The sequence below is a fragment of the Callithrix jacchus genome, chromosome 15 (assembly GCF_049354715.1).
Source record: "Callithrix jacchus isolate 240 chromosome 15, calJac240_pri, whole genome shotgun sequence".
NCBI lineage: Eukaryota > Metazoa > Chordata > Mammalia > Primates > Cebidae > Callithrix > Callithrix jacchus.
The window spans coordinates 34,778,532-34,804,246 of record NC_133516.1 but is presented as its reverse complement, the minus strand read 5'-3'; the positions used below and the strand labels follow the sequence as shown (position 1 = coordinate 34,804,246).

Sequence of the window (25,715 nt, the reverse complement as noted above, 5' to 3'; positions counted from 1 at the left end):
TTTTTCTTCTGAAAAAAAAAAAAAAAATTGTGATAGTCATAATAATGGCATTATTATTTGTATGTCTAAGGTCTCCTTAAAGCGCTATGCATCGCTTGCCAAGCCCCACCTTGACCTTGACCTTTAAACGCCCGGTCTGCCCACCCCGGGCCCAGCAGGTAGCGTTTTCAGCTCCTCAGGTTCTCTAAGGTGCTGGTCGTCTCCGTCCTCGTCGCAGGACTGCAGGGGCGGCTCTCCTGACTCCTTCGGCAGCTCTCTCTTCTGCCCTCTCCGCTGTGACCTCGATTCCTCCCTGGCACTCCGCCCATCCCCTGCCCCTCAGCTTCTTGCGACCTTTCTGCCGTCAGGCCGCGTGGGTTGCAGTTCTTAGCTGTCAGGATTTATTTGTTGTGCCTCTTTGAGCCCCCTTGCATTTTCTTCCTGTTCCTAGGCTCTCTCTTACTCCGTCAGAATCGGTGCCCACGTTCTTAAGTGAACTTCTCAGCAGCATCTAAAACTTCCTTTTTGCCACATACAAACAAACTTGGTCGTCCCATCCTGACCTGAATGTGAGCTTCCGTTAAAACAAAGCAAGCATCGTAGAACATTTTTGGGTTTCCTTTCATCCTTTTTTAAAAATTATTATTAAATATGTTGGTCCACTTTGAATTCCAATTCTGACCATGACATTTCTATGTTGCCGCAAGTCATCTGGAGACCCACCACACCTGCATCTTTTCACAAAACCTAAGCACGGCACTTTGCCTTTTTCCCTGGGGGGTCCCTGGCAGCCCCCTCACCGCACGCCTGTGGACTTGCAGCTCCTTGGAGCCAAAACTAGCTTAGATTAAATTCGTTTTACCCTCAGCCCCCTTCCCCATGAAGGCTTGCTGATGTTTGGTTTAAATCGGTGGCCCCTGGTTTTGTCAGACTTGATTTTGTTACTTAGTAACACATCTTGTTTTTTTGAGATCTTGGGTTTTTTTCTACCTTCTCCAGCTGTTTCTTTTGCTTTTTTTTTTTTTCCCCCCCTGGTGTCTTTTGGAACGTGTCTTTTCATTTGTGAATTTGATTATCTGAGGTAACACTAGTTTGGACTGAGCTATAGTGGTATCCCCCCCCCACCCCCAGTTTTTTCCCACTGGGGCTGTGAAAAAGTGTTATGTAACTGGCTCTGGATCTGCTTGCAGTATGTGGCAGGGTGGTCTTGAGGAGGGAATTGTTAGCTGGGCAAATAGTTTGAGTCAGTGTTACTCATTTAGTAGATAGATTTCTGTCCTGGTCTGGTCACTTGAATCAGTTTAGAAGAGGAAGTAACATTTAAAGGTATGGTAGTAGCTGGAGTTGTGGAGTCCTGGAGTAGTAATTTGAAGCTGGCTTGCATGAAACGTTTAGTGCTTATGCACAGATTAGGACCTCTTCCCAGAATATGAGGATGGAGATCATATATCCTCATTTAAAGAAAATGAAGGTTGTGATAGCATTTCTTTGCAGTTTGTCCCCAAATTTGGCATAATTTCTCTTTGGGAAGTATAACCTTGACATGAGTCTGGTCTGGTTTTTTTTTGAGACAGTCTCCCTCTGTCGCCCAGGCTGGAGTGCAGTGGCATGATCTTGGCTTACTGAAACTATCGCCTACTGGATTCAAGCGATTCTCCTGCCTCAGCCTCCTGAATAGCTGGGATTACAGGTGTCCGCCACCATGGCCTGCTAATTTTTGTGTTTTTAGTAGAGATGGGTTTCACCTCATTGGCCAGGCTGGTCTTGAACTCCTGACCTCAGGTGATCCACCCTCCTCAGCCTTCCAAAGTGCTGGGATTACAGGCATGAGCCACTGTACCTGGCCAAGTCCTGTCTTGTTAAGAGTAAAATGCCAATTTTGTGACATCAGGCAGTTTATTCACTCATGTAGCATTTTTATGTAATTACAAACATAGAAATTTGCAAGTGTTTCAGAGAACTGCCATATGATTCAATAACTGGTTACATTTTCTGCATTTGCTTCATTACTGCATGTAAATATTTATATATACTGTGTGCCTCCCCCCAACCCTTTTTTTTTTTTTTTTTTTTTTGAGACGGAGGTTTGCTCTTTTTACCCAGGTTGGAGTGCAATGGCGCAATCTCGGCTCACCACAACCTCCGACTCCTGGGTTCAGGCAATTCTCCTGCCTCCTGAGTAGCTGCGATTACAGGCATGCGCCACCGTGCCCAGCTAATTTTTTGTATTTTTAGTAGAGACGGGGTTTCACCATGTTGACCAGGATGGTCTCGATCTCTTGACCTCGTGATCCACCCCCCTCGGCCTCCCAAAGTGCTGGGATTACAGGCGTGAGCCACCGCTCCTGGCCCCCAACCCTTAGAGTTGGAAATATCAAACCCCTTTATCCCTAAACACTTCGACATGGATTTTCTTTCCTTTTTATTTTTTCCTGAGACGGAGTCTCACTCTGTCACCCAGGCTGGAGTGCAGTGGCACAATCTTGGCTCACTGCAACCTCCACCTCCCAGGTTCAAGCAATTCTTCTGCCTCAGCCTCCTGAGTAGCTGGGATTATAGCACACCCAGCTAATTTTTGTGTTTTTAGTATAGAGAGAGGGTTTCACCATGTTGGTCAGGTTGGTCTCGAACTCCTGACCTCATGATCCGCCTGCCTCTGCCTCTGAAAGTGCTGGGATTACAGGCATGAGCCACTGCACCCAGCTCAACATGGATTTTCTAAGCACAAAGACATTCTTATATAACCAGAGCACAATTGTCCAAATTAGGAAATTTAGTATTGATACAGTACTACAGGTCAGGCTCTTTAGAGTTTTCTCTGGTCAGTTAATTGTGACCTTGTTTCATCATGGTCTGTGGTGAAGGAGTGGCCTGGTGGTCAGGAGTGAAGTAGGTTCTAGTTTTGCCTGTGACTAAGTATGTGATGTTGGTCAAATCACTTCTCTGGATATTAGACAGCCTCTTTAGCTTCCATTCTAGGCAGTAATGTGATGAAAAATTTTGTCACTAGTATAGGTCAAACCAACCTCAGAAGAAAATAAGTATTTCCTTAGAAAGCATAGTATTGTATCTTTTTTTTTTTTTGAGACGGAGTTTTGCTCTTATTGCCCAGGCTGGGGTGCAATGGTGTGATCTCAGGTCACTGCAACCTCCACCTCCCTGGTTCAAACAATTCTCCTGCCTCCGCCTCCTGAGTGGCTGGGATTACAGGCATGCGCCACTATGTCCGGCTAATTTCGTATTTTTAGTAGAGACGGGGTTTCTCCATGTTGGTCAGGCTAATTTCGAACTACCGACCTCAGTGATCAGCCCTCCTTGGCCTCCCAAAGTGCTGGGATTACAGGTGTGAGCCACCCCACCTGGCCAGCATAGTATCTTTATTAGAGGATGTTAATGTTAGAATTTGGGAGTTTGAAAATGGCTAAAGCAAGATTTTGTTTTCTTAGTATTTTCTAGTTTACTGGTCATTTAAATTTTCTTCATAATGGAGTTCACACATTGAGTGATATTTCAGCTTGGAAGAATATAAAGGATGTTGTTTGTGGTAGGTGAAGCAGATTACTCAAAGTGAAAACTTAGTATTATTTTCCTTGTTGATGCTTGATCACCAGAACTATAGTTTGAGGAAGGAAGTTTACCAAAATATTTGAAAAATGTTGTGCATGTACTTTGTAAGAACGGCAAATGGATGCAGTACAATATAATCTTGCTTTCAGTTAGGAAATGAGGCCGGATGAGGTGGTTCACGCCTGTAATCCCAGCAGTTTGGGAGGCCATGGTGGGTGGATCACCTTGGTCAGGAGTTCAAAACCAGCTTGACCAATGTGGTGAAACTCTGGCTCTACAAAAATTAGCTGAGCGTGGTGGCGGGCACCTGAAATTGCAGCTATTCAGGAGGAGAATTGCTTGAACTGAGGAGGCGGAGGTTGCAGTGAGCCAAGATTGGGCCACTGCATTCCAGCCAGGGGAACAGAGTGAGTCTGTGTCAAAAAGATAAAAATAAAATTAGGAAATGAAATGAGGTAATAGATTTCTGTTATTAGAAAAAAAAAATCTCATATTAGTATTTTTGATAAATTTGATACAAAGAGGCCGGATCTAACTGGAACCAGAAATTTTCCTTACACTATTCCCTTTTAACTCATCAGGTTAGAGTTTGCTCTTCATGTTCTTTTTTTTTTTTTTCTTTGAGATGCTCATTTTGCCCAGTCCGAAGTGCAATGGTGCTATCTCGGCTCACTTCAACCTCCACCTCCCAGATTCAAGCAATTCTCCTACCTCGGCTTCCCAAGTAACTGGAATTACAGGTGCCCACCATCACACTTGGCTAATTTTTTTTATTTTTAGTAGAGACGGGATTTCACCATGTCGGCCAGGCTGGTCTCAAACTCCTGACCTCAGGTGATCCAGCCACCTCAGCCTCCGAAAGTGCTGAGATTACATGTGTGAGCCACTGAGCCTGACCAGGTTCTGTCTTTACGACTGTAGATGGGATGAAGTAACTGGTATAAACTTCTTCCACTGGTAGAAGCAAAGTCAACTATCTAGAGAGTAAGTATACAGCCACACACTCAGCCTCCCTCACTAGTTACCACAAAGTAACCCCACATCACAACCCCAGAGAGTGGACTTGGCACAGTAGCCTTTGCTGATCTTTTTAGTAGTGAAGTATTATAACAGTAAAGGTAAGAATGTGGAAAATCCAGTGCATTTGTAGTGAGAAATCTTTTGGAAATGGGTTTCATATAGGGAAGCCCTTGGCCTCACTTTAACAAAAATTGAAAGTGCAAACAGTTGACTTAACGACTGCTTGAGTCATGTGATTGTTTAGCATCTAGATTGAGAGGATTTTACATTGAGAGGGTCAACTTTCCTTTTCATAAATTGGAACTCTCGGTAAACATTGGTACAGGATTTATGAAATCCTTCTAAAGACCTAAATATAGGACATTATGTTAAAGGCTTTCCTGTTTTCTCAATTGGTGCATATTGGAGAGTTGTTTTAGCATTTGAATCTAGATTTACATAGATATTTAGGTCTCAAATTTTTCTTTTTCTTTTTTGAGGCAGAGTCTCGTTCTGTCACCCATGCTGGAGTGCAGCAGCGTGATCTCAGCTCACTGCAGCCTCCGCCTCCCAGGTTCAGGTGCTTCTTGTGCCTCAACCTCCCAAGTAGCTGAGACTACAGGCACGTGCTACCACGCCCAGCTAATGTTTGTATTTTTAGTACAGATGGGGTTTCACCATGATGGCCAGGCTGGTCTTGAACTCCTCACCTCAGGTCATCCACCCATCTTGGCCTCCCAAAGTGCTGGGATTACAGGTGTGAGCCACTGTACCTGGCCTCGAATTTTTCTGACTTAAGCAGTATGCATTAAAGTTTTTGGTTACAGGTTCTGCTGAGATCAGTTTTAGCCTTGCTCTTCCAGGTTCTGTAGAGGGAAACATTTAAGGAGTTTCAACAAATGGAGATTGGTGACCTCTAACTTGGAAATGTGTGATTTTTTTTTTTTTTTTTTTTTGAGGCAGGGTCTGACTGTCACTGAGGCTGTATTGCAGTGGTGTGATCTCAGTTCACTGCAACCTCTGCCTCCTGGGTTCAAGCAATTCTCCTGCTACAGGTGATCTGCCTGGCTTGGCCTCCCAAAGTGCTGGGATTACAGTGCCCGGCCTTGTAATATACTGTTAACTGTTTGTGTATCTAAACATAGAAAAGATACAGTAAAAATAGAGCATAAGAGATTTTTTAAATGTTACATTTGTTATATAGGGCAGCTCCATTATAATCTTAGAAGACCATTATACCATGTGCTGACTGTTGATCAAAATGTCATTACATGGCACATGACTGTATTTTTTCTCAAAGCTTACTTTTGAACACTGTAGTAAAGACTGAATTGAATCCCCAGATTTACTTGTACTTCATACCTAACCTTGCTATTAGGTGTTCTAAAGTAAAAGGCTTCTTCAGATGGCTGTTGCTTGAGTGTTGTTTTTTCCCTTGTGGAAGAAATTTTTTCTTTCCAGTGTTAGAACTTACCAGAAATCCTCACCTTTGCCACATCATTCAAGTTCTTCTCTTTATATGGAGATCTCAGATTTTGATGATGGAGAATTTTCATGATTTTCTGTCTCTATTTCCTTATCAGACCAAAGAGAACCCTGTACAGTAAGAAATATGGTGTGGACCTCATCAGATATACTCATGCGGCAAACACAGTTGTTTACAGCTCTAACAAAATAGACGGTAAGCAAGCCTTCTTTGTAGGAAGTTAAGGTCATAGTTTCCTTAGTTAAAATAAATAGTTCATGTAATCTTTGTGATTACTTCTGCTTTGACTATAGTTACTTTAGTTTAAATCTTTTCATATAATCTTAGTAATGCTAATTACATTGTTTTGACTGAAGGAATGCTGGAAGCAAGCCATTCGCACTTTTGAAGGACTTGGGACTGAGTGTGAAAGTCTATAGTTTAGAGTGGGGAGTGGAAAAAGGAGGCAACTAATTGTATTTATGATTTGTACTTCCTGAAACTTCAAAGAACACTTTTAAAGCTGGGCTTGGCTTGCGCCTGTAATCCCAGCGCTTTGGGAGGCTTAGGCGGGTGGATCACTTGAGGTCGGGAGTTTAAGACCAACCTGGCCAATATGATGAAACCCTGTCTCTACTAAAAATACAAAAATCAGCCGGGTGCAGTGGTGTGCGCCTGTAATCCCAGCTACTCGGGAGGCTGAGGCAGGAGAATCGCTTGAACCTAGGAGGCGGAGGTTGTGGTGAGCCAAGATTGCACCACTGAACTCCTGCCTGGGCAATAGAGTGAGACTCTGTGGTTCTGTATGGGAGCAACGACCAGTAAGTGATAAGTAACAGGACTTTTTCTTTCAGAATGATACAGATTTGAGAAATGTTTCACAAATGCTTGAACTATGATAGTTTAAGGGAAGTTAGAACAGTTTCTGGTGTTTTCCCAACCTTACTCATCTCTGATTCCAGGGACATTTTTTTTATCTAAAGAGTAGTTATTTTTAGAAATTGAATGTGTGAGTTTCTTTTGTAATATAAAGGATCTCTCTTTTTTACCTGGATTTCTCTTTTTTTTTTTTTTTAACAGATTATCTTGGTAACTGAACTGTAACAGTTATTTTCATGTTAGTATTCTTTTTAATTATTATTTTTTGTTTATTTTTTTATTTTGTTTTTCTGAGACGGAATCTTGCTCTGTCACCGAGGCTGGAGTGCAGTGGTGCGATCTCGGCTCACTGCAACCTCCACCTCCCGGGTTCAAGCGATTCTCCTGCTTCACCCTCCTGAGTAGCTGGGACTACAGTCATGTGCCACCACGCCCGGGTACTTGTTTGAATTTTTAGTAGAGATGGGGTTTCACTGTGTTAGCCAGGATGGTCTTGATGTCCTGACATCATGATCTGCCCGCCTCTGCCTCCCAAAGTGTTGGGATTACAAATGTGAGCCACCACACCCAGCCAGGATTTTTTTTTTTAACTTAGCTCACTGGTTTACTGATGATCATTTCACATTTTGCAGTAAGATTTATTTTTTTAGGCCAGGCATAGTGGCTCATGCCTGTAATCCCAGCACTTTGGGAGGCCAAGGAGAATGGATCAGTCAAGCCCAGAAGTTTGAGATTAGCCTGGGCAATGTGGCAAAACTCCATCTCTACAAAAAATACAAAAATTAGCCAGGTGTGATGGCACTTGCCTGTAGTGCCAGCCACTTGGAAGACTGAGAATGGGAAGATTGCTTGAGGTCTGGAGGTCTAGGGTATAGTGAGCTGTGATCACACCACTGCACTACAGCCTAGGTGACAGAGCAAGGCTCCGTCTCAAAAAAACAAGAACAAAAATAAAAGAGATTTTTGTAATGTCATTCCACAAGGATAGCTTACACTGCTATTTGGCTGTGCCTATTCAGAGCAGAATGAGCGGAAGTCCTTTTCTCTTTTTCTCTTTTTTTTTTAAATGAGACTTTTCTGCCTGTACTTGAGTTTTAGTAAGTATATCATTTTTACTTTTCATGCCTCTGTTTCAGAAGTGGTTTTCTAAGGAAGAGTGTAGTTGATGATTTGGACAAGAATGTAAAACCTTAGGATCCTGAGGAAACATGTCTATGTGATCATCTGAATGACTGGTTTATTTCTTCTGTTGGGCTGTTTTTCTGTGTGATTAAATGAGGATTCTCCAAATGTGGTACAAGATGAGGCAAATGTGTGGCACTTGTAGCTTTGCTGCCAGGCCTCTGCTGTGAGGATGTTCCTTTTCCTGTCTCAAGTGCATCCTGAAGAGTTCCTCCAGCGCTCCGTTTCCTTTTGCCTGATTCCAGGCTGAGGTAGTAGTTTGTACAGTTTGAGGGTCTATGATACCACCCGGTACAGGAGATAACTGTACAGGCCACTGCCTTGCCAGGAACAGTGCGCCAGCTGCCAAATGGGGCTGAGAGGATGGCGTCGCCCTGCTCATCTCTGGGAAACCAGGTAATGGGGAGGAAGTCTTTTTCTTCTTAGGGCAGGTGAGTCATTGTTAGCAGTAGAATAACCAGAAATACTTTGTAGTTACCATTCAAGAAGTTTGAAGGTATTTTCAAGGAAAATTGGGTAGTGTTCAAGTTATGGAACATACAACTATCCCTTTCCCCATTCCCCCTCCCAAATTAAACGCCTTCTTACTAGAACGCACCCCTGCGAACCCCTGAGATGACTTGATGCTTTCAACGCCTTTATTCCTGTGTTCTATTTGCCTTCAGGATGTTCTTTCCATGCTTTTCTTTCTGCATTTTGGCACCATTTTCTCCTAGCTGTTTCTCAGCAATTTTTCCTTACTCCTAGTCTTTTTAAGGGGATAATACTTTTCTATTTTGCAGTTCTGTTCTTCATGGCACTTCATTTCTTTACCGCCACCATCTTTTTTGTTTGTTATTCTTTCAGATAGAATCATTTGGTTTTTTAAGAGTGTTTGTCTTACTTTCCCCAAGCACAAATCTCTGATTGTTCCTTTCACTAATATTGTCAAAATATCACTGTTATTACTCATTGGTATAAGAACTTGATTTTTTTAACGTCTTAAGATCTTAACCCAAACCTCGATATCACTTCTCTAACTTTCTTCTTCTTTTTTTTTTTTTTTTCTTTTTAAAGATGGGGTTTCACCATGTTGGCCAGGCTGGTCTTGAACTCCTGACCTCAGGTGATCCACCCACCTCGGTTTCCCAAAGTGCTAGGTTACAGGCATCAGCCACTGTGCCCGGCTTTAACTTTCTTTTGTTTATTTTCATTGTAATTTGTGTATCCAGTTAAAGAATTCAAATATGTTGGGGTTGGGTCAACACACTGCTGGAGAACTCTAGACAAAAACTGCTGCCAGGGTTCAACCTGATCTTCAGTTTAATTGCCTTGGCTGCTCACCTCTTTGAGCCTGTTCACTCAGCAGCCACATATTTTTTCTTTAAGGTTTGCCATTCTCTGGACACTAGACCAATATCTAAAATTATTGTGTGTGCTTTTTTGTGTTTTTTTTTTTTCTTTTTTTTGCCAGGGTATATTTGCAGGGCAAGTTGCATTGTAATTATGAAGAAGCCAAATTGGTAATAAAAGGTGATTTCAGACATTGTTTTCTATGCCGTCAACTTAAGAACTCTGCTTTTGAGTTAGGTGAAATCTACATGCCCACCCTTCAGCTGCAAAGTAGAATTATTCACCATTATTTATTCATGCCTTGCTTGGGATATAGGATACAATGGATACTTTGATCTTGTCTTTTCAAAGTGAAAATGCAAAGTAAATTTCTTTTAAATAGTACAATATCATCATACCTTTTTTGTCTTTTTACAGATACTATTCGTTACTTGTCCTTGCATGACAACAAATACATCAGATACTTTCCTGGACATAGCAAAAGGTAAGACCCACATATTATAGAAGCAGATAGTTCTTTTATCCCTTAGGTTACCCAGAGAATAGAAAGCTAGAGAGATCTTATTAGTTAATTGAAGCTACTTCCTCACTACTGTTTGGCATTCTTCATCTTCTTCTAAATAGTCAGCTCTTGATTTACTGAGGTTTTAGAGGTGCATGGTTAGGTGTTCAGAGATGACTCAGTTAAAATATAACTAGGCCTGGCATGGTGGCTCACACCTGTAATCTCAGCACTTTGGGAGGCTGAGACCGGTGGATCACTTGAGGTCAGGAGTTTGAAACCAGCTGGGACAACATGACGAAACCCCCATCTTTACTAAAAAGACAAAAATTAGCTGGTCCTGGTGGCGGGTGCCTGTAATCCCAGCTACTCAGCAGGCTGAGGCAAGAGAATTGCTTGAACCTGGGAAGCGGAAGTTGTAGTGAGCCGAGATCATGCCACTGCACTCCAGCCTGGACAACAGAATATATATTCTAGTTATATAAATATATACATATTCTAGTTATATATATAAAACTAGAAAAAATAATGTGGATTAAAGATATTCAGTGAAAACCTATATAATAAAAATTCGATTTGACATTTAGGAATACCAAATCTCAGATATCCCTTAATAAAGGACTATTTGTGTTTATGAGGCCTTCCAATATATATGGCGCCCATATCAGCAAGCTCCTACATAAAAATGTTCCATTTGAAGATCTTAATGAGGATGCAAAAGAAAAGTCCTTTTTTTAAAATCAAGAAGTTTATTTCCTTTTTCTATATTGTAATGCAGGTTGCTTCTCTCTGTTCTTCACCCCAATGCCCGTTACTTTTTTCTCTAATTTTTCAACTTTTGTTGGAATGTTAAACATATTTTCCCGTGAATAATATTTTAATCATTTGGGGGATTTTATCCTGCATCTATTTGCAAATGTATGCTAACCCAGGATGGTTTTGAATAGTATGGAGCCCTGACAGGAGACGGTATGAGAGCCTCCTGTTAGAAGTTGCACTTCCAGGCCAGGTGTGGTGGCTAACACCCGTAATCCCAGCTCTTTGGAAGGCCAAGGTGGACAGACTGCTTGAGACCAGAAGTTGGAAACCAGCCTGGGCAACATGGTGAAACTTCGTCTCTAGAAAAAATACAAAAATTAGTCGGGAGTGGTGGTTTGCAGCTGTAATTTCTGTTACTCGGGAGGCTCAGGCACAAGAATCGCTTGAACCTGGATGACAGAGGCTGTAGTGAGCCAAGGTGGCGCCACTGCACTCTAGCCTGAGTGACTGAGTGAGACCCTGTCTCAAAAAAAAAAAAACCAGGCAGGCCATTTGTGTTGCTGAAATACGGTGGCAGCCAGTGGGAGGCTCAGGTGAGAGGATCGCTTGAGCCTGGGAGGTCAAGGCTGCAGTGAGCCATGATTGTGCCACAGTATCCACCCTGTCTCCAAAAATAACAGTTCTTTTTAAACATCTATCCCTTCCACCTAAATTCCATTCTTCCTTGGAATCCTTTCCTTGAGAAAGCAGTGGCCTTTCTTTGACAAAACAAACATTCCTCTTTCTATTTGCTTCCATCTCCTTAATTGGCCTTTTCCTTGCTCCTAAAAATTTACTTGGTCTTTCTTATCTTAAATCTACTTATTGACCTTATAACTCACTCCTTTTCACTGCCAAACTTGAAAGAATAATCTGCACATTCTCATCTCCACCTCTTCACACATGTTCACTATTGAAATCATTTTTACACTAGTCCCAGAGTCATCTATGAGGCTTTATCCAAACATTTTTCCTTCGTTCCCTGCTGCCTCTAGTTAAAACCCACTGTTTAAGCTTTTCTTGATGCTTAACCTCTCAGTAAACTTACTTTCCTGTGGCAGGTGACTTTTCCCATTTTAGTTCCATTCTTGTAATTCTCGGCCTCTATTTTGACTCTAAAATAAACAAAGACTATCCACTCTTGTGATTTTCTATGTCCATCTCTGATTTTATTCATTCACCTCCATTCAGGTGGCTTCCCAAATCAGTATTTTTAGCTCATGTCTGTTTTGAATTTCAGACCACCTTCCACCTGCAGGTTTGTTTGTTTGTTTGTTTGTTTGAGATGGAGTCTCGCTCTATCACCCAGGCTGGCTTGCAGTGGCGCCATCTTGACTCACTATAACCTCTGCCTTCTGGGTTTAAGTGATTCTTCTGCCTCAGCCTCCTGAGTAGCTGGGATTACGGGCGCACACCATCATGCCCTGGAATTCTTGTGTTTTTGTAGAAACAGGGTTTCACCATGTTTGTAAGCTGGTGTTGAACTTCTGACCTTAAGTGATTTGCCTGCCTTAGCTCCGTCGAAGTGCTGTGATTTCAGGCGTGAGCCACCGTGCCTGGCCCCACTTACATGTTTGTTTGTTTGTTTGTTTTTATTTGTTTTTGTTTTTGTTTTTTGAGACCAGAGCCTCTCTCTGTCACCAGACTGGAGTGTAGTGGTGCGATCTCTGCTCACTGCAACCTCCAACTCCCTGATTCAGCTATTCTCCTGCCTCAGCCTCCCGAGTAGCTGGCATTACAGGCGCCTGCCACGGTGCCAAGCTTATTTTTGTATTGTTCTTTTTAGTAGAGACGGGATTTCACCATGTTGACCAGGCTGGTCTCAATCTCCTTACCTCATGATCTACCCATCTTGGCCTCCCAAAGTGCTGGAATTACAGGCGTGAGCCACCGCTCTCAGCCCCACCTACATGTTTTATATACATCTGTGTAGCTGTCTCTTCTGTGCCCCTACCTTACAGGTCCAATACTCTGTACGTCATCGTTATTTTCTTTGGACCAGCTTCCTCATATTTCTTCATCTCTGTCTCTTCCAATTCTGGCTCAAAGCATCTGTTGTCAGTTCACTTTTCTTTCCTTGTCATCATATCCAGTGAGTTGTTAAACTATTTAGTTCTACCTAGGTTTAACCTCATATATCACTTTCTTCTGTGTTCTCTGCTTTGCTTCTGCCCTGGCTCATGCCCTGTGAGGTAAATTATTGTTAGCTCCTGATTAATCATCCTGTCTCTTACATTGCTTCACAACATCCTTTCATGGTTCTCTACATTTTCCTTGCTCCTTCCCCTTATAGTCAGGTTCTGCCCCTTCTGACTCTGACCCATTTTCCCAGCATTTTCTCCTACAATTCCCATTAAGGTGAACTCTGGGCTACTTCTTGAACATGGGCCTTATGCCTTCCTGTCTGGCACCATTCAGAAAGGTGTCTGTCTCCCTTTGAAATCCTTTCCACCTCAGATGTTGTATCTTCCAGAAGACTTCTCTGGTTCTCTTGGAGTTGTGTGGACTGGACAGTTAAGCTTCCTTTTAGTCAGCATCCTTGTGTGTGTTCTGCTCATTGTTCATGTGTTCCTTGTGCTTCTTAGCATAGAGTCTTGTATCTCCTCTGAGCTCTTGGGCTGAATGCCATAAAATTACATGTCCACATGTGTTCTGCTCATTCTGGTCTTTGTTTTTTTGAAGTGGTTTCTTGCTCTGTTGCCCAGGTTGGAGTGCAGTGGTGTGATCTCGGCTCACTGCAGCCTCTGCCTCCTGGGTTCAAGCAGTTCTCCCACCCCAACCTCTTGAGTAACTGGAATTACAGGTGCATGCCACCAGGCCTGGCTAATTTTTGTATTTTTAGTAGAAACAGAATTTCACCATGTTGGCCAGGCTGGTCTCAAAACTCCTGACCTCAGGTGATTCACCTGCCTCAGCCTCCCAAAGTGCTGGGATTATAGGCATGAGCCACCATGCCTGGCCTGCTTGTTATGTTTTATTACCTTCTCAGCATTCCCAGGAAATTTTAGCTTTTAACAATATTTTTTAAAATTTTAAGTTGGGGAGTTGGTACAGATGTTAGTTGAGTTATATTGGAAGAAAATGTTTTTAAGTTGAGTGCCTCTTGATGGTATATCTACAAAAGGGGACCATATCAGGAATACAGTTGCTGTTAGCATAGGCTTCTGGTTCTCTAGGCGAGGTACCTAAAACAGTAGCCTCACCCATCACTTGGGGGCTTGTTAGAAACTCAGATTCACAGACCCCAACTCAGACCTATTGGAGTAGAGGCTCTGGGAGTAGATCCTAGCAATCTGTTTCAACCCACCCTTCAGGTGATGCTGATGCCCCTCAGGTTTGAGAACGTCTGTGTAGTCCTCAAACATTTGATAAGGAATCTTGCTTTTGTGTTTTTTTAAGTGAGATATAGTTTACATACTGTAAATGGTTCCTTTAAAAATGTACAATTTAGTGGTTTTTACTGTATTTGCAAAGTTGGACAACTATTGCCATTGTCTAACTTCAGAACATTTTTATCACACCAAAGAGAAATCCTATACCCGTTAGTAATCACTCCCCCAGCCCCTGGCAACCACTGATCTACTTCTGTCTCTGTAAATTTGCCTATTCTAGACATTTTATGTAAATGGATCAGTTAATATCTGATCTCTTGTGCTTGGCTTCTTTTAATTATTTAGTGTGGTGTTCCCAAGGTTCATCCATGTTGTCACGTGAAGCAGTACTTTATTCCTTTTTATTGCCAAATCCAGTGTATAGATATAGCACAATTTGTCCATCCATTAGTTGACATTTGGGTTATTTCTACTTTCTGGCTATTACTAATAATGCAGCTGTGAACATATGTGTATATTTTTATGTGGATATATATTTTCAGTTATCTTGGGTAAATACCTAGGAGTGGAATTTCTGGGTCATATGGTAAATCTGTTTTTTTGGAAAAACTTTTCCAGAGCAACTGTACCATTTTTACATTTCCATTAGCAATGTATGAGGGTTCCAATTTCTCTACATCCTTACCAACACGTGTTATCTCTCTTATTATAGCTGTACTAGAGGGTGTGGAGTAGTAGCTCGTTGTGGTTTTGATTTGCATTGAAATCATATATTTTTATTTTGTAGCATTAAATTGTTGGGTTGTTTTTTTTTTATTATACTAGTTTTCTTTGATTATTCCAGATATGGTTGTGGTATGTGTGTTTTAGTGTGTTTCTTAAAATGGCAATTTTGGGAGACCAGGTTATGTATATATAGGTAGGCAGAGTGGTTTAGAATTCACATCCAATTTTTGCTAATATTTTGTGTCACCTCCTATTTATCTCAATGTATTGCAGGGTGGTGGCCTTGTCCATGTCACCTGTGGATGACACTTTCATTTCTGGGTCTCTTGATAAGACCATTCGACTCTGGGATCTCCGGTCTCCTAACTGCCAGGTAATGGTACCTCACCGTTATACTTTTTGAGCATTTTCTGTGGTAGGCACTATAATGAACTCTACCTCTCAAAAAAGGGAGAAAACAATGGTTTCATTCTGGAATCCCAGGGTCTTTTTAAACTCTGGAGAAAATCTGTTTTCCTGGTTGGTAGCTGCTAAGCAAATATTCTAATGTAGTGCAGATTGCATTGTACTCTGTGGCTTAATGGGCTTTTTTGTTTATTTGTTTTTTTGAGACGGAGTCTTAATCTGTTGCCTGGCTGGAGTGCAGTGGCGCAGCCTTGGTTCACTGCAACCTCCGGGTTTAAGTGATTCTCCTGCCTCAGCCTCCCAAGTAGCTGGGACTACTTGGTGCGCACCACCACGCTCAGCTAATTTTTTTTTTTTTTTTTTTTGAGATGGAGTTTCACTCTTGTTACCCAGGCTGGAGAGCAATGGCGCGATCTCGGCTCACGGCAACCTCCGCCTCTGGGTTCAGGCAATTCTCCTGCCTCAGCCTCTTGAGTAGCTGGGATTACAGGTACGCGCCACCATGCCCAGCTAATTTTTTTTTTTTTTTTTTTTTTTTTTTTTTTTTTTTTTAGTAGAAACAGGGTTTCACTATGTTGACCAGGCTGGTCTCAATCTCTTGACCTTATGATCCACCCGCCCCTCCCTCCCAAAGTGCTGGGATTACAGGCTTGAGCCACTGCGCCCAGCCAATTTTCGTATTTTTAGTGGAGATGGGGTTTCACCATGTTGGCCAGGATGGTCTTGATCTCTTGACCTTATGATCTGTCCACCTCGGCCTCCCAAAACGTGAGATTCCAGGTGTGAGCCACTGTGCCCAGCCGATTTTGTTTTTTTTTGTTGTTGTTGTTGTTTTTTTTTTTGAGACAGAGTTTCACTCTCCTTGGCCTGGCAGTGGCTTGATCTCAGCTCACTGCAACCTCTGCCTCCCGGGTTCAAGCAATTCTCCTGCCTCACCCTCCCAAGTAGCTGGGATTACAGGCATGTGCCACCAGGCCCAGCTAATTTTGTATTTTTAGTAGTGACGGGGTTCACCATGTTGGTCAGACTGATCTCGAACTCCCAACCTCAGGTGATCTGCCTGCCTCACCCCCCCACCCCCTCCCGCCCCGACAAACACATGCAATGTGCTGTGGTTACAGGCGTGAGCCAGTACCATGCCCAGCTGGCTTAATGTTTTCAAAAGTGTTCCTAGAACTTTTGGCTTCAAGGGATTTATTTTTATTTGAACTCTGTGTCTGTAATGTTGTGTAGATAGGGGTGTTCAGAAATTGTTGTCTGGAGACTTGTTTTATAAAAGTTTCATTTTAGCTCTATGTTTGCTTTTTCTATTCTGTAGGTAGGCTGATATGTGTTCGTATGCCTTTCTTAGTTTTCATTGGGAAAAGTAAATTATATAGTGGTAAGGTTCTGGATTCCTTTTTTTCCCCCCATTAAATTAGCAGTCTTCGATTTGTTCTAGGTATGGTTGTGGTATCTGTGTTTTAGTGTGTTTCTTACTTCTTTTCTCTTAGGGCCTCATGCATCTGCAGGGGAAACCAGTTTGTTCTTTTGATCCAGAAGGGTTAATTTTCGCTGCAGGTGTCAACTCTGAAATGGTCAAACTTTATGACCTTCGTTCTTTTGATAAGGTAAATCTTTGAATCTTTGAGCTATCTTAATATTATGGAAGTTTTAAGGGTGAGGTAGACATGTAAGAGCCTTTTCTTTTTTAGGCAGAGTTTTGCTCTTGTTGCCCAGGCTGGAGTGCAGTGGTGTGATCTCAGCTCACTGCAACCTCCATCTCCCGGGTTCAAGTGATTCTCCTGCCCCAGCCTCCCAAGTAGCTGGGATTACAGGCATGTGCCACCACGCCTGGCTAATTTTTATATTTAGCAGAGATGAGGTTTCACCATGTTGGTCAGGCTGGTCTCTAACTCCTCAGCTCATGTGATCCACCCACCTCAGCCTCCCAAAGTGCTGGGATTACAGGCATAAGCCACCGCACCTGGCCCTGTAAGAGCCTTTTCTATGAAAGAAAAAATATGGTAGATGTTAGAGAGTGTCAGAGAAGTAGCTCATTCTCTGCTTTCCTTAGTCAAACAGGAATCTAAAGGAATAGGATGGGAGTTGGCTTGGGCAGAAGAAATAATTAATATGCCTTGGGCCTGGGGCTACTATTTTTTATCTTTTGCAGGGGCCATTTGCCACCTTTAAGATGCAGTATGATCGAACTTGTGAGTGGACAGGACTTAAATTCAGCAATGATGGCAAGCTCATCCTCATTTCTACCAATGGCAGCTTCATTCGTCTCATTGATGCATTCAAAGGAGTGGTGATGCACACGTTTGGGGTGAGCTGACAGCCTTCGAGCATGGCTGTTTTCTTGCTCATATTCCTGTGCTACGAATTATGTTAGCTGGTTGGTAGAGACCAGTAGTTACTCTTGACTTACTGTTGGAGGCATGCACTTGCATTTTCTTCCTGATCATGAACTTACTTCCCTTGGATTCTGTAGACGTTCATTTCTCACCAGGGGACCCAAGTTTGGTATTTAGATATAAAATAATTTCCTAACAGTAAAGTTTTCTTGCCCCCTTGAGTACACCTGAATACAGAGTTGAGGGTGGGAGTGGATTGTAAAGGATGACAACCACATTTGGAAGCTTGGTGCTTAGTACATGACAAGGAAAGGGTTTCACAGAAAGGAATGTGATGCATGTGCTGAGTCAGTATTTGTAGGCAGCTGTTTTTATTGATGGCCCTGTAACAACAAAAGAACTGCTCTGTTTTGTTTAAGGGTTATGCCAACAGCAAAGCTGTCACACTGGAGGCTTCATTTACTCCAGACTCTCAGTTTATTATGATTGGTGAGTTTCCTTTATCCCCTGTGGGGGTTATTTCTCTGGTACTATATGCATTTCTTTGTTTAAATTATTAACTAATTGAGACATTATTATTTTCTGATAGATGTTCTCAGATTTCTGTATAGCACATTATGCCAAGGACATAATGTCTTTTAACTGCCCTGACTTTGGAGTTCTGTACAGAGAACTGGCAGATGTTCTCTGTACAGAACTCCAAAGTCAGGGCAGTTAAAAGACATTGATGTTGGTCTTCTCTGGACCAACATTTGAGTTAAACTCTGTTAGCACTACCTTATTAGTAATACTAATGTCCTGGTGCAACCCTACATTCAGTCATCTTAGTGGGTGCCTGTTGGTAGAGTAATGGTATTCAGCTCCTTTTTTAGATGAGAAAACTGAAGTTAAAGGGGAAGTGACATGCCTGTGAACAAATAGCCAGAGTCAAGATCAATTTTCAAAGTGTCCTCCCTTCACTGCCTCTCCTCCCTCTCAGTTTTGCCTCAGGAATGGGTCCTAAAGTTTGGCCTGTCCTCAGACCTCAATCCATGTCTCATTTCCAGTTGTCTTTGTATTGTGCCTTGAACTGTTACATTTTCCTTCAATATTCTCTTTAGGTTCAGAGGATGGCAAGATCCATGTCTGGAATGGAGAGAGTGGTATAAAAGTAGCTGTGTTGGATGGTAAACACACAGGCCCAATTACCTGTTTGCAATTCAACCCCAAGTTCATGACTTTTGCCAGCGCGTGTTCCAACATGGTATGTGAACAGTAAGAGGCGTCTGCCATCCAGGGACTCTTTCCAGTTGGGGTAGTGGGTGCCTCAACGAGCACAGCAAGCTGTGTTCTACGTCGGTACGTTACAGCCATCCAAGTTCATGTTTCTCAACTGGTGGTTTCCCTGTTTGACCTCCTATTATTTGATCTCTGGCTGGGCTGGTCTTGTCTTTCATTTTTCTTCTTCCTAGAGGTGATCTGGAATCACCTTTGAGCTCCAAGGAGATCATAGGCCAATTTTTGCTCTGGACCCTAATTTTAGGTCCAGACTACCTGGGCTACACTTGGCAACTTTTTTGCTCCTTAAAATACTCTGAATCAGCCTTTTGTGCTTTGAGTTTTCCATTCCTCTTGGTTTACGCCAAATTCCCAGAACTTTCTATAGTTGGTCATAACTCACACTTAGAATTAACTGCAGGCCCTTGTATCTTCCTAGATAATAACTAACAGAACAAAGGATCAGTGAGTCTCAGCTCCAGTTTTCCCTGTGATCTCCTAAACCTGCCTGGGCATTCGGTGATGAGACATTATCAGAGTTGTTGGTCAGGAGGGAGGGCCACCAGAGCCATTGGGATTGGGCACATTTTTGCTGTGGGGTGGGATGTGAAGAACCCTTGGTAGTGAGGAGATGCCTGGCTTTTTTTTAAAGTTGATTTATGTTCTTCTTCTAGGCCTTCTGGTTGCCCACCATTGATGACTGACCCTGAGGCTGCTCGGCTATTTCTGTACAGTGAGGGCGGCCAGCAGGAAGAAACTCAGAGGGGACTGAGATAGTAGTGGGATTGGATCATTTGACTGGGCTGGAGAACATCCTTTCACATGGCCTTCCCATCAATGTGCTGTACATCTGCTCAAAAGGAAATAATTACTTTGCTGATCGTCTTCAAAAGGACTGTTGGTGCAACAGACTCAATTGGAACTCAGCTTTGTTAGCTGTCACTGCACCAGGCTCTGCTAGAGGAGTGACCAGACTCACGATTTGGGTATAGTGGGGCTCTCAAGACACCTTCAATTTGAATGTACATGCTGCTGAGGAGCCAGCGAAGTCATCAGTTCTGCACATCCCTTCTCCTACCCCCCAACTGCATGGGAAGCCACAGTTCTGGTTTTGAAATGCTCGGGCAGCTCAGTGCCCCTTGCCCTCACCCTGCATGTCTTGTTACTGGGTCTCCCTGTGTACTTGTGGCATTATCCACAACCATCATGTTTCTTAGGTGCCAAACATTTACAGAAATGTTTTCATAGATCTTGGGGTCAGAGAAAGACAGATACAGAAGAACCTTGCTTGCAGGAAGCTATCCAGTTAGTCACTGCAGTTAGTTGTGTGAGGCTAGGTGGTCGGGCAGGCCTCTCAGGCAGTAGGTGTTGCGTGGGAAAAGGTGGTCCCCAAGGGCCTGAAAGGGAGGGAAGGGGGAGGGTAGCAGGTGAGTTCCTAGGGCTGGAAGGTTTAGCAGCAGTCTGGTGCAGGGCCCTGTCATCAAGACAAACCCACGGTCCTCCTGGGTACCTACCAAGCTTGGTTTGTACAAAAGCAAGGTGGGAGTCTATTTTTGTATATGAGATACATCACACTTTCCTGTGGGCCAGTATTGTGAAATGAGTCTGGGTGGTTTCCACTGATGCCTTCCCTGCCCACCACAAATTATGTACATAGTCTTCAGATGATACCACCCCTTTCCCCAGCTCCCAACCAAGAGCTGGTTCTAGGCCTGTGTTATATGTCATATTTAGCCTTTTTATATATGACCTTTGGTTGCTGTTGTATTTTAGCACAGTGTATGCACCTTCATTTAAATACATCTGTGTGCATACAGATATGCATATATGTGTGTGCGCGTATGCATATATCTCTCTCATCTGTAGCTTCTGAGGGTTCAGCTGAAGCAGATGGAGTCTTGCAGCCCAGGAGACACACTGCATCCTTGCTAATAGTGTTTGCCACAAGTGTTCGTGAGTCTTCCCTATTAATGTTTTCATTTTGGAAGACTGAGTGAAGCAAAGCTTATAGTGTTTGCTGTTTCCATGGCAGCTAATGAGGGTCTTGAGATGACTCCCTGTGTTCCTCAAGCCGCACTTTGGGGTTCTCTTGCAGTATTAGCCCCCTTTTTGCTTGGTAGTACTCTGTCTGTGCCTGTGTGTGTGTGTGTGTGTGTGTGTGTGTGTGTGAGTGAGTGATAGTCACTCTTGCATGGCTTCTCTGTCTGGCTTGTGGCATTTGTGGGATAGCGTGCTTAAGCCCAAGCATTTTCAGTTTATTTGAGGCCTCATTGCCAATGATAGATCACTCTTATTTACCTGATATGTCTGTTTTCTTGCTGCTTTTCCTTGTTTTCTCTTGGAAGAGGAAGGAGCTCTAGTCAGGCCCAGGCTGAGTGAGATGAGCTGCAGCTGGCTCATGGCCTTCTTAGAGCAGAGAAAGTGGTAAATCATTTTACTAAGTTCCTAAACAGTTATGCAGGCAACATTCCTTGCAGATCCAGAAACTGAGGCACAATAGGGTTATGACTTGCTCAAGAATACATAGCTGCTAGGGAGTAAATAAGGCATCACAATTTCTGTTCAGTGGCAGGAATAGGCTGTGAATTGCTAGCACTTTTTTTTAAGCAATTACTTTTTGATTTGTTTCTCAAACAAAGTGCAAGAGGCATACACCTTTCCCAGATGTAGACTAGAATCTGCAGGATGCCACCTACTGTGTATAGCTCTGCTTTCCCAGAGAGGAAGGACTTTTAGAAACCAAGTGATATTAATTGTGATTGCCCACCCCTGGCTTTTCAGGGTAGAAAATTCATGATAGGAATAATTGTTAGGAGAGTGCTTGGAACCATGGGTTAACAGGAAAGGTACGTAACTTAACATATCTGCAACCAGAGCAGCCACCAAGCATGACTTATCCAGCAGCAGGAGAATGATTGTATTTTGAGTTCCTGCATGTCTAAAACTGAGGCACCATATTCTTTGAAAACATGCCATCTCATGGCCTCTACCTTTGGGCCCTGTGGTTGCAAAGCTCCTGAGTTAAGGAAAGGGAAAAGATAGCTAGAAGTGAGTGGAGATGATGTCGGGGGGTGGGGGGATAAGGCAGGATAAGAGAAGAGATGCTGAGGGCTGGGACTGCACAGATGCTCTCAGCAGAGCCAGAGGTGCTCAAGCTCTCTTGAGGGTGGGTGGGGAGTAGGGCAGCAGTGTTTGCCACCTTTTTGGGAGTCAGGGCCAAAGCCACTGGTGTTTATTTGACAGCGACACTGCACTGCTCAACCAGAGGGGTACTTTTTAAAACAAATTATTTCCTGTTGCAATTGTAATTACTGCTTACTAAGGAAAATTGGGGAATTTTACAAAGAATCAGTTTGCCACCCAAATGCTACCACTGTTAATCTTTTGGTGTTAAATGTTCCCCTAGACATATCTGTGCATAGATTTTTGGTGTGTTTACATAGCCGTCCTTCTGTATATACAATTTTATGTCCCTTTTGTACTTAACATATAAACATTTTTTCCATGTTACAGTCTTAAACAGAATTTTATGGTTACAGCCTCTTCCATTGAGTTTCGGTAGCATTGTTTGCCTGGTTCCCAGAGCTCGAGGGAGGCTTGGGTTGTCTCCTGTTAGTTCTCCTGGCTCACACTTGTAAAGCTGGATGAACCGATTGCTGGGCTCCCCGAGACTGCCTCTAACTGCTCCTTGGTAACTAAGACTTGTGGGCTGGTGGGAGGAACCCCTAGAACCAACCTTCAACCCCAGGCTGTAATGCACAGCCATAGGGCCAGAAATGAGTGGCTCATCAGAGACTACGTGGCACATACCTCGGGTATGTGCCTTGCTTTTCCCACTGTTACCTAAACCCTTGACCAGATTGACAAACTCTAATTGGAATGAGTTTTGTCCTGCTAGGCCCTGGCTTCTGGAGGTCAAGGATACTGGAGTCTCGGAGACCCCAGCACCCAGTCTGACAGAAGGCAATTGTTTCGGTAACCCATTGCCTGGAGGCTGCTGCTCTAGTTCAGCATCCTCAGAGCTGTAGAACCTGCTTCCTGCTCTTGCCTTGCCCTCTCTGAACCAGAGAAGAAAACCTCGGGCTTGCCGAGGTGTGAGCATTGTCACATTGCTCATAGGACTCTGCAATAGTGGCAGAGGAAACATCCTAGTTTGTGTGTGAAAGGCCATGCATAGGCTCTTCTGACACAGACTACGTAAGTAGGAAGAGACCCCTCCTGGCCTGGTGGGAGGACTGCTGCCGTGTTCAGCTCTGCTGGGAGACGTCAACAAGTTAGGTGAGCATGGCTGCCCTTGCAGCGGTCCCTTATGTCTCTGGCCTGCTTGCAACCAAGAGACCACCCACTCCCCAGACTTCAGCCTTGTGATGTGAGGAACAACAGCAGGCCAGGTGGGAAGCCAGGCAAGCAGGCTGTGGGGGCAAGTTGGCTCAGCAGTTGATGTGGGTAAGAGAAGTAGGCACAGGATGCTGCCCGCACTTTTTTTTTTGCACCTAGGCAGGGTGGTGAGGTAGTAGGGGTGAGGAAAGAGGAAGTGGCACTCCTACAGGCTGGTAGGACAACACACGAGCTTGCAAGCTCCTGGCAAGACTACCAGAGCTTCAAGGGTCAATTAGTTGGTCAGGGCCCACCTGTGGACAGGCTGGAGTGCAGTGGCACGATCTCTGCTTACTGGTCAATGGGAAATGTCTGATGCAGTTTTTCCAATCTTCCCTGGAGAATGTGCAGGAAATGAAATTTACAGTGAGTTAATGGGTAGGAAAGGGGCTCTGAGGCCAGGTGTGGTGGCTCGCACCTGTAGTCCCAGCACTTTGCAAGGCTGAAGCGGTGGATCCCCTGAGGTCAGGAGTTGGAGATCAGCATGGTGAAACCCCATCTCTACTAAAAATACTGGGCATAGTGGTGTGTGCCTGTAATCCCAGCTATTCAGGAAGCTGAAGCAGAAGAATTGCTTGAACCTGGGAGGTGGAGTTTGCAGTGACCTGAGATTGCACCACTGCATTCCAGCCTGGGAAACAAGAGCGAAACTCCGTCTCAAAAAAAAAAAAAAAAAAAAACGGCCAAGGGGGTGGGTTCTGAGAGCCTCTGATAAGTTAATTATATAGGTTTTACCATTGGCTCTGTGACCTGTTAGATGTTATTCTTGGCTACGATTTTGGGCTATCAGTTGCCTGGTAAGGTGGTAATTCACCTCAATTATAAAGTAGGAGTAAATCAGGGAAGGCTCATGTAAAGCTGAGGTCACAAAGGTGGTTTGCCGTATAATTTAACAGATACTTCCTGAGCACCTGAGCCTTGGTATGTTCTAGTTGACAGCGCAGTTCTTTTTTTTTTGGAGATGGAGTCTCACTGTGTTGCCCAGGCTGGAGTGCAGTGGCACATCTTCGCTCACTGCAACCTCTACCTCCTGGGTTCAGGTGATCCTCTCACCTCAGCCTCCCACGTAGCTGAGACCAGGCATATATCACCATGCCTAGCTAATTTTTTGTATTTTTGGTAGAGATGGGGTTTTACCATGTTCAGGATGGTCTCAAACGTGAGCTCAAGCAATCCGCCTGCTTCAGCCTCCCTAAGTCCTGGGATTACAGGCATGAGCCACTGTGCCCGGCAAAGATAATAGCAGTTTTTTTTGGAGAAGATGAAAAACTAAGCTGCTTATTAAACAGTAAGCCCTAGGGCCCTAACTTTTATCCAGCTAATTCTAGCTTTATAGAAATTTGCATTCAAAAGTAAGTAAAAAAGTCACATTGCACATCTGTAATTCCAGCTACAGGCTGGGAGGACTACTTGAACTCAACAGTTTTGAGACTAGCCTGGGCAAAATAGTGAGATCCTGTCTCATTACCTTTTTTTTTTTTTTGAGACTGAGTCTACTAGCATGACAACTTATGTTGGAGTGTGAAAAATGAAAGAAAAAATTAAAAAAAGAGACTGAGTCTTGCTCTGTCATCCAGGCTGGAGTACAGTGTCAACATCTTAACTCACTGCAACCTCTGCCTCCTGGGTTCAAGCAATTCTTCTGCCTCAGTGTCTTGAGTAGCTGGGACTACAGGTGCATGCCATCATGCCCAGCTAATTTTTGTATTTTTAGTAGAGACGGGGTTTCATCATATTAGCCAGGCTGGTCTCAAACTCCTGACCTCATGATCGGTCCACCTTGGCCTCTCAAAGTGCTGGCATTACAGGTGTGAGTTACCACGCCTGGCCTTACATTTTTTTTTTAAGTGAAAGACCACCCTTCCAGTATCTCAAGCCCAGAGCCTACAAGTAGCAGAGGCTGGGCACAGTGGCTCATGCCTGTATTCCCAGAGAGGCTGAGGTGGGAGCATCACTTGCATCCAGGAGTTTGAGCCAGTCTATGGGCAACATAGACAAAAAACAAATAGCAGCTAGGCACGGTGGCTCACACCTGTAATCCCAGCATTTTGGGAGGCTGAGGTGGGCAGATCATAAGGTCAAGAGATCGAGACCATCCTGGCCAACATAGTTAAACCCTGTCTCTACTAAAAATACAAAAATTAGCTGGGTGTGGTGGCACATGCCTGTAATCCCAGCTTCTTGGGAGGTTGAGGCAGGAGAATCACTTGAACCAGGGAGTCAGAGGTTGCAGTGAGCCAAGATTGCACTGCTAGACTGCAGCCTGGTGACAGAGCGAGACTCCGTATCAAAAAAAATAAAGTTAGCAGGGTGTGGTGGTGCATACCTATGGTCTCAGCTACTTGAAAGGCTGAGGTGGGAGGATCACTTGAGCCCAGGAGGTCAAAGCTGCAGTGAGCTGTGGTCACACCACTGCACTCCATCCAGCCTGTATGACAGAGTGAGACCCTGTCTCAAAAAAGAAAAAAAGCTGGTGCAGTGGCTCACACCTGTAACCCCAACACTTTAGGAGGCTGAAGCAGGTGGATCACTTGAAGTCGGGCATTCAAGACCAGCCTGGCCAATACGGTGAAACT

General features: G+C 43.7%; 1 protein-coding gene across 2 annotated transcripts in view; it reads left to right on the top strand.

Annotated features, from left to right (window-relative positions):
• Positions 1–22,287, top strand: part of WDR82 (WD repeat domain 82) — a 32,244-nt gene extending 9,957 nt beyond the window's left edge. For both annotated transcript variants that reach the window (XM_035275724.3, XM_002758413.7), the window contains exons 2-9: positions 6,129–6,226; positions 9,821–9,887; positions 15,035–15,134; positions 16,660–16,776; positions 17,322–17,477; positions 17,925–17,994; positions 18,606–18,748; positions 19,437–22,287. In XM_035275724.3, the coding sequence (XP_035131615.3) occupies positions 6,129–6,226; positions 9,821–9,887; positions 15,035–15,134; positions 16,660–16,776; positions 17,322–17,477; positions 17,925–17,994; positions 18,606–18,748; positions 19,437–19,466 (781 nt within the window). In that variant the 3' untranslated portion in view covers positions 19,467–22,287. The remainder of the gene's footprint in view (positions 1–6,128; positions 6,227–9,820; positions 9,888–15,034; positions 15,135–16,659; positions 16,777–17,321; positions 17,478–17,924; positions 17,995–18,605; positions 18,749–19,436) is intronic.
• The last annotated feature ends 3,428 nt before the right edge of the window (positions 22,288–25,715 follow it).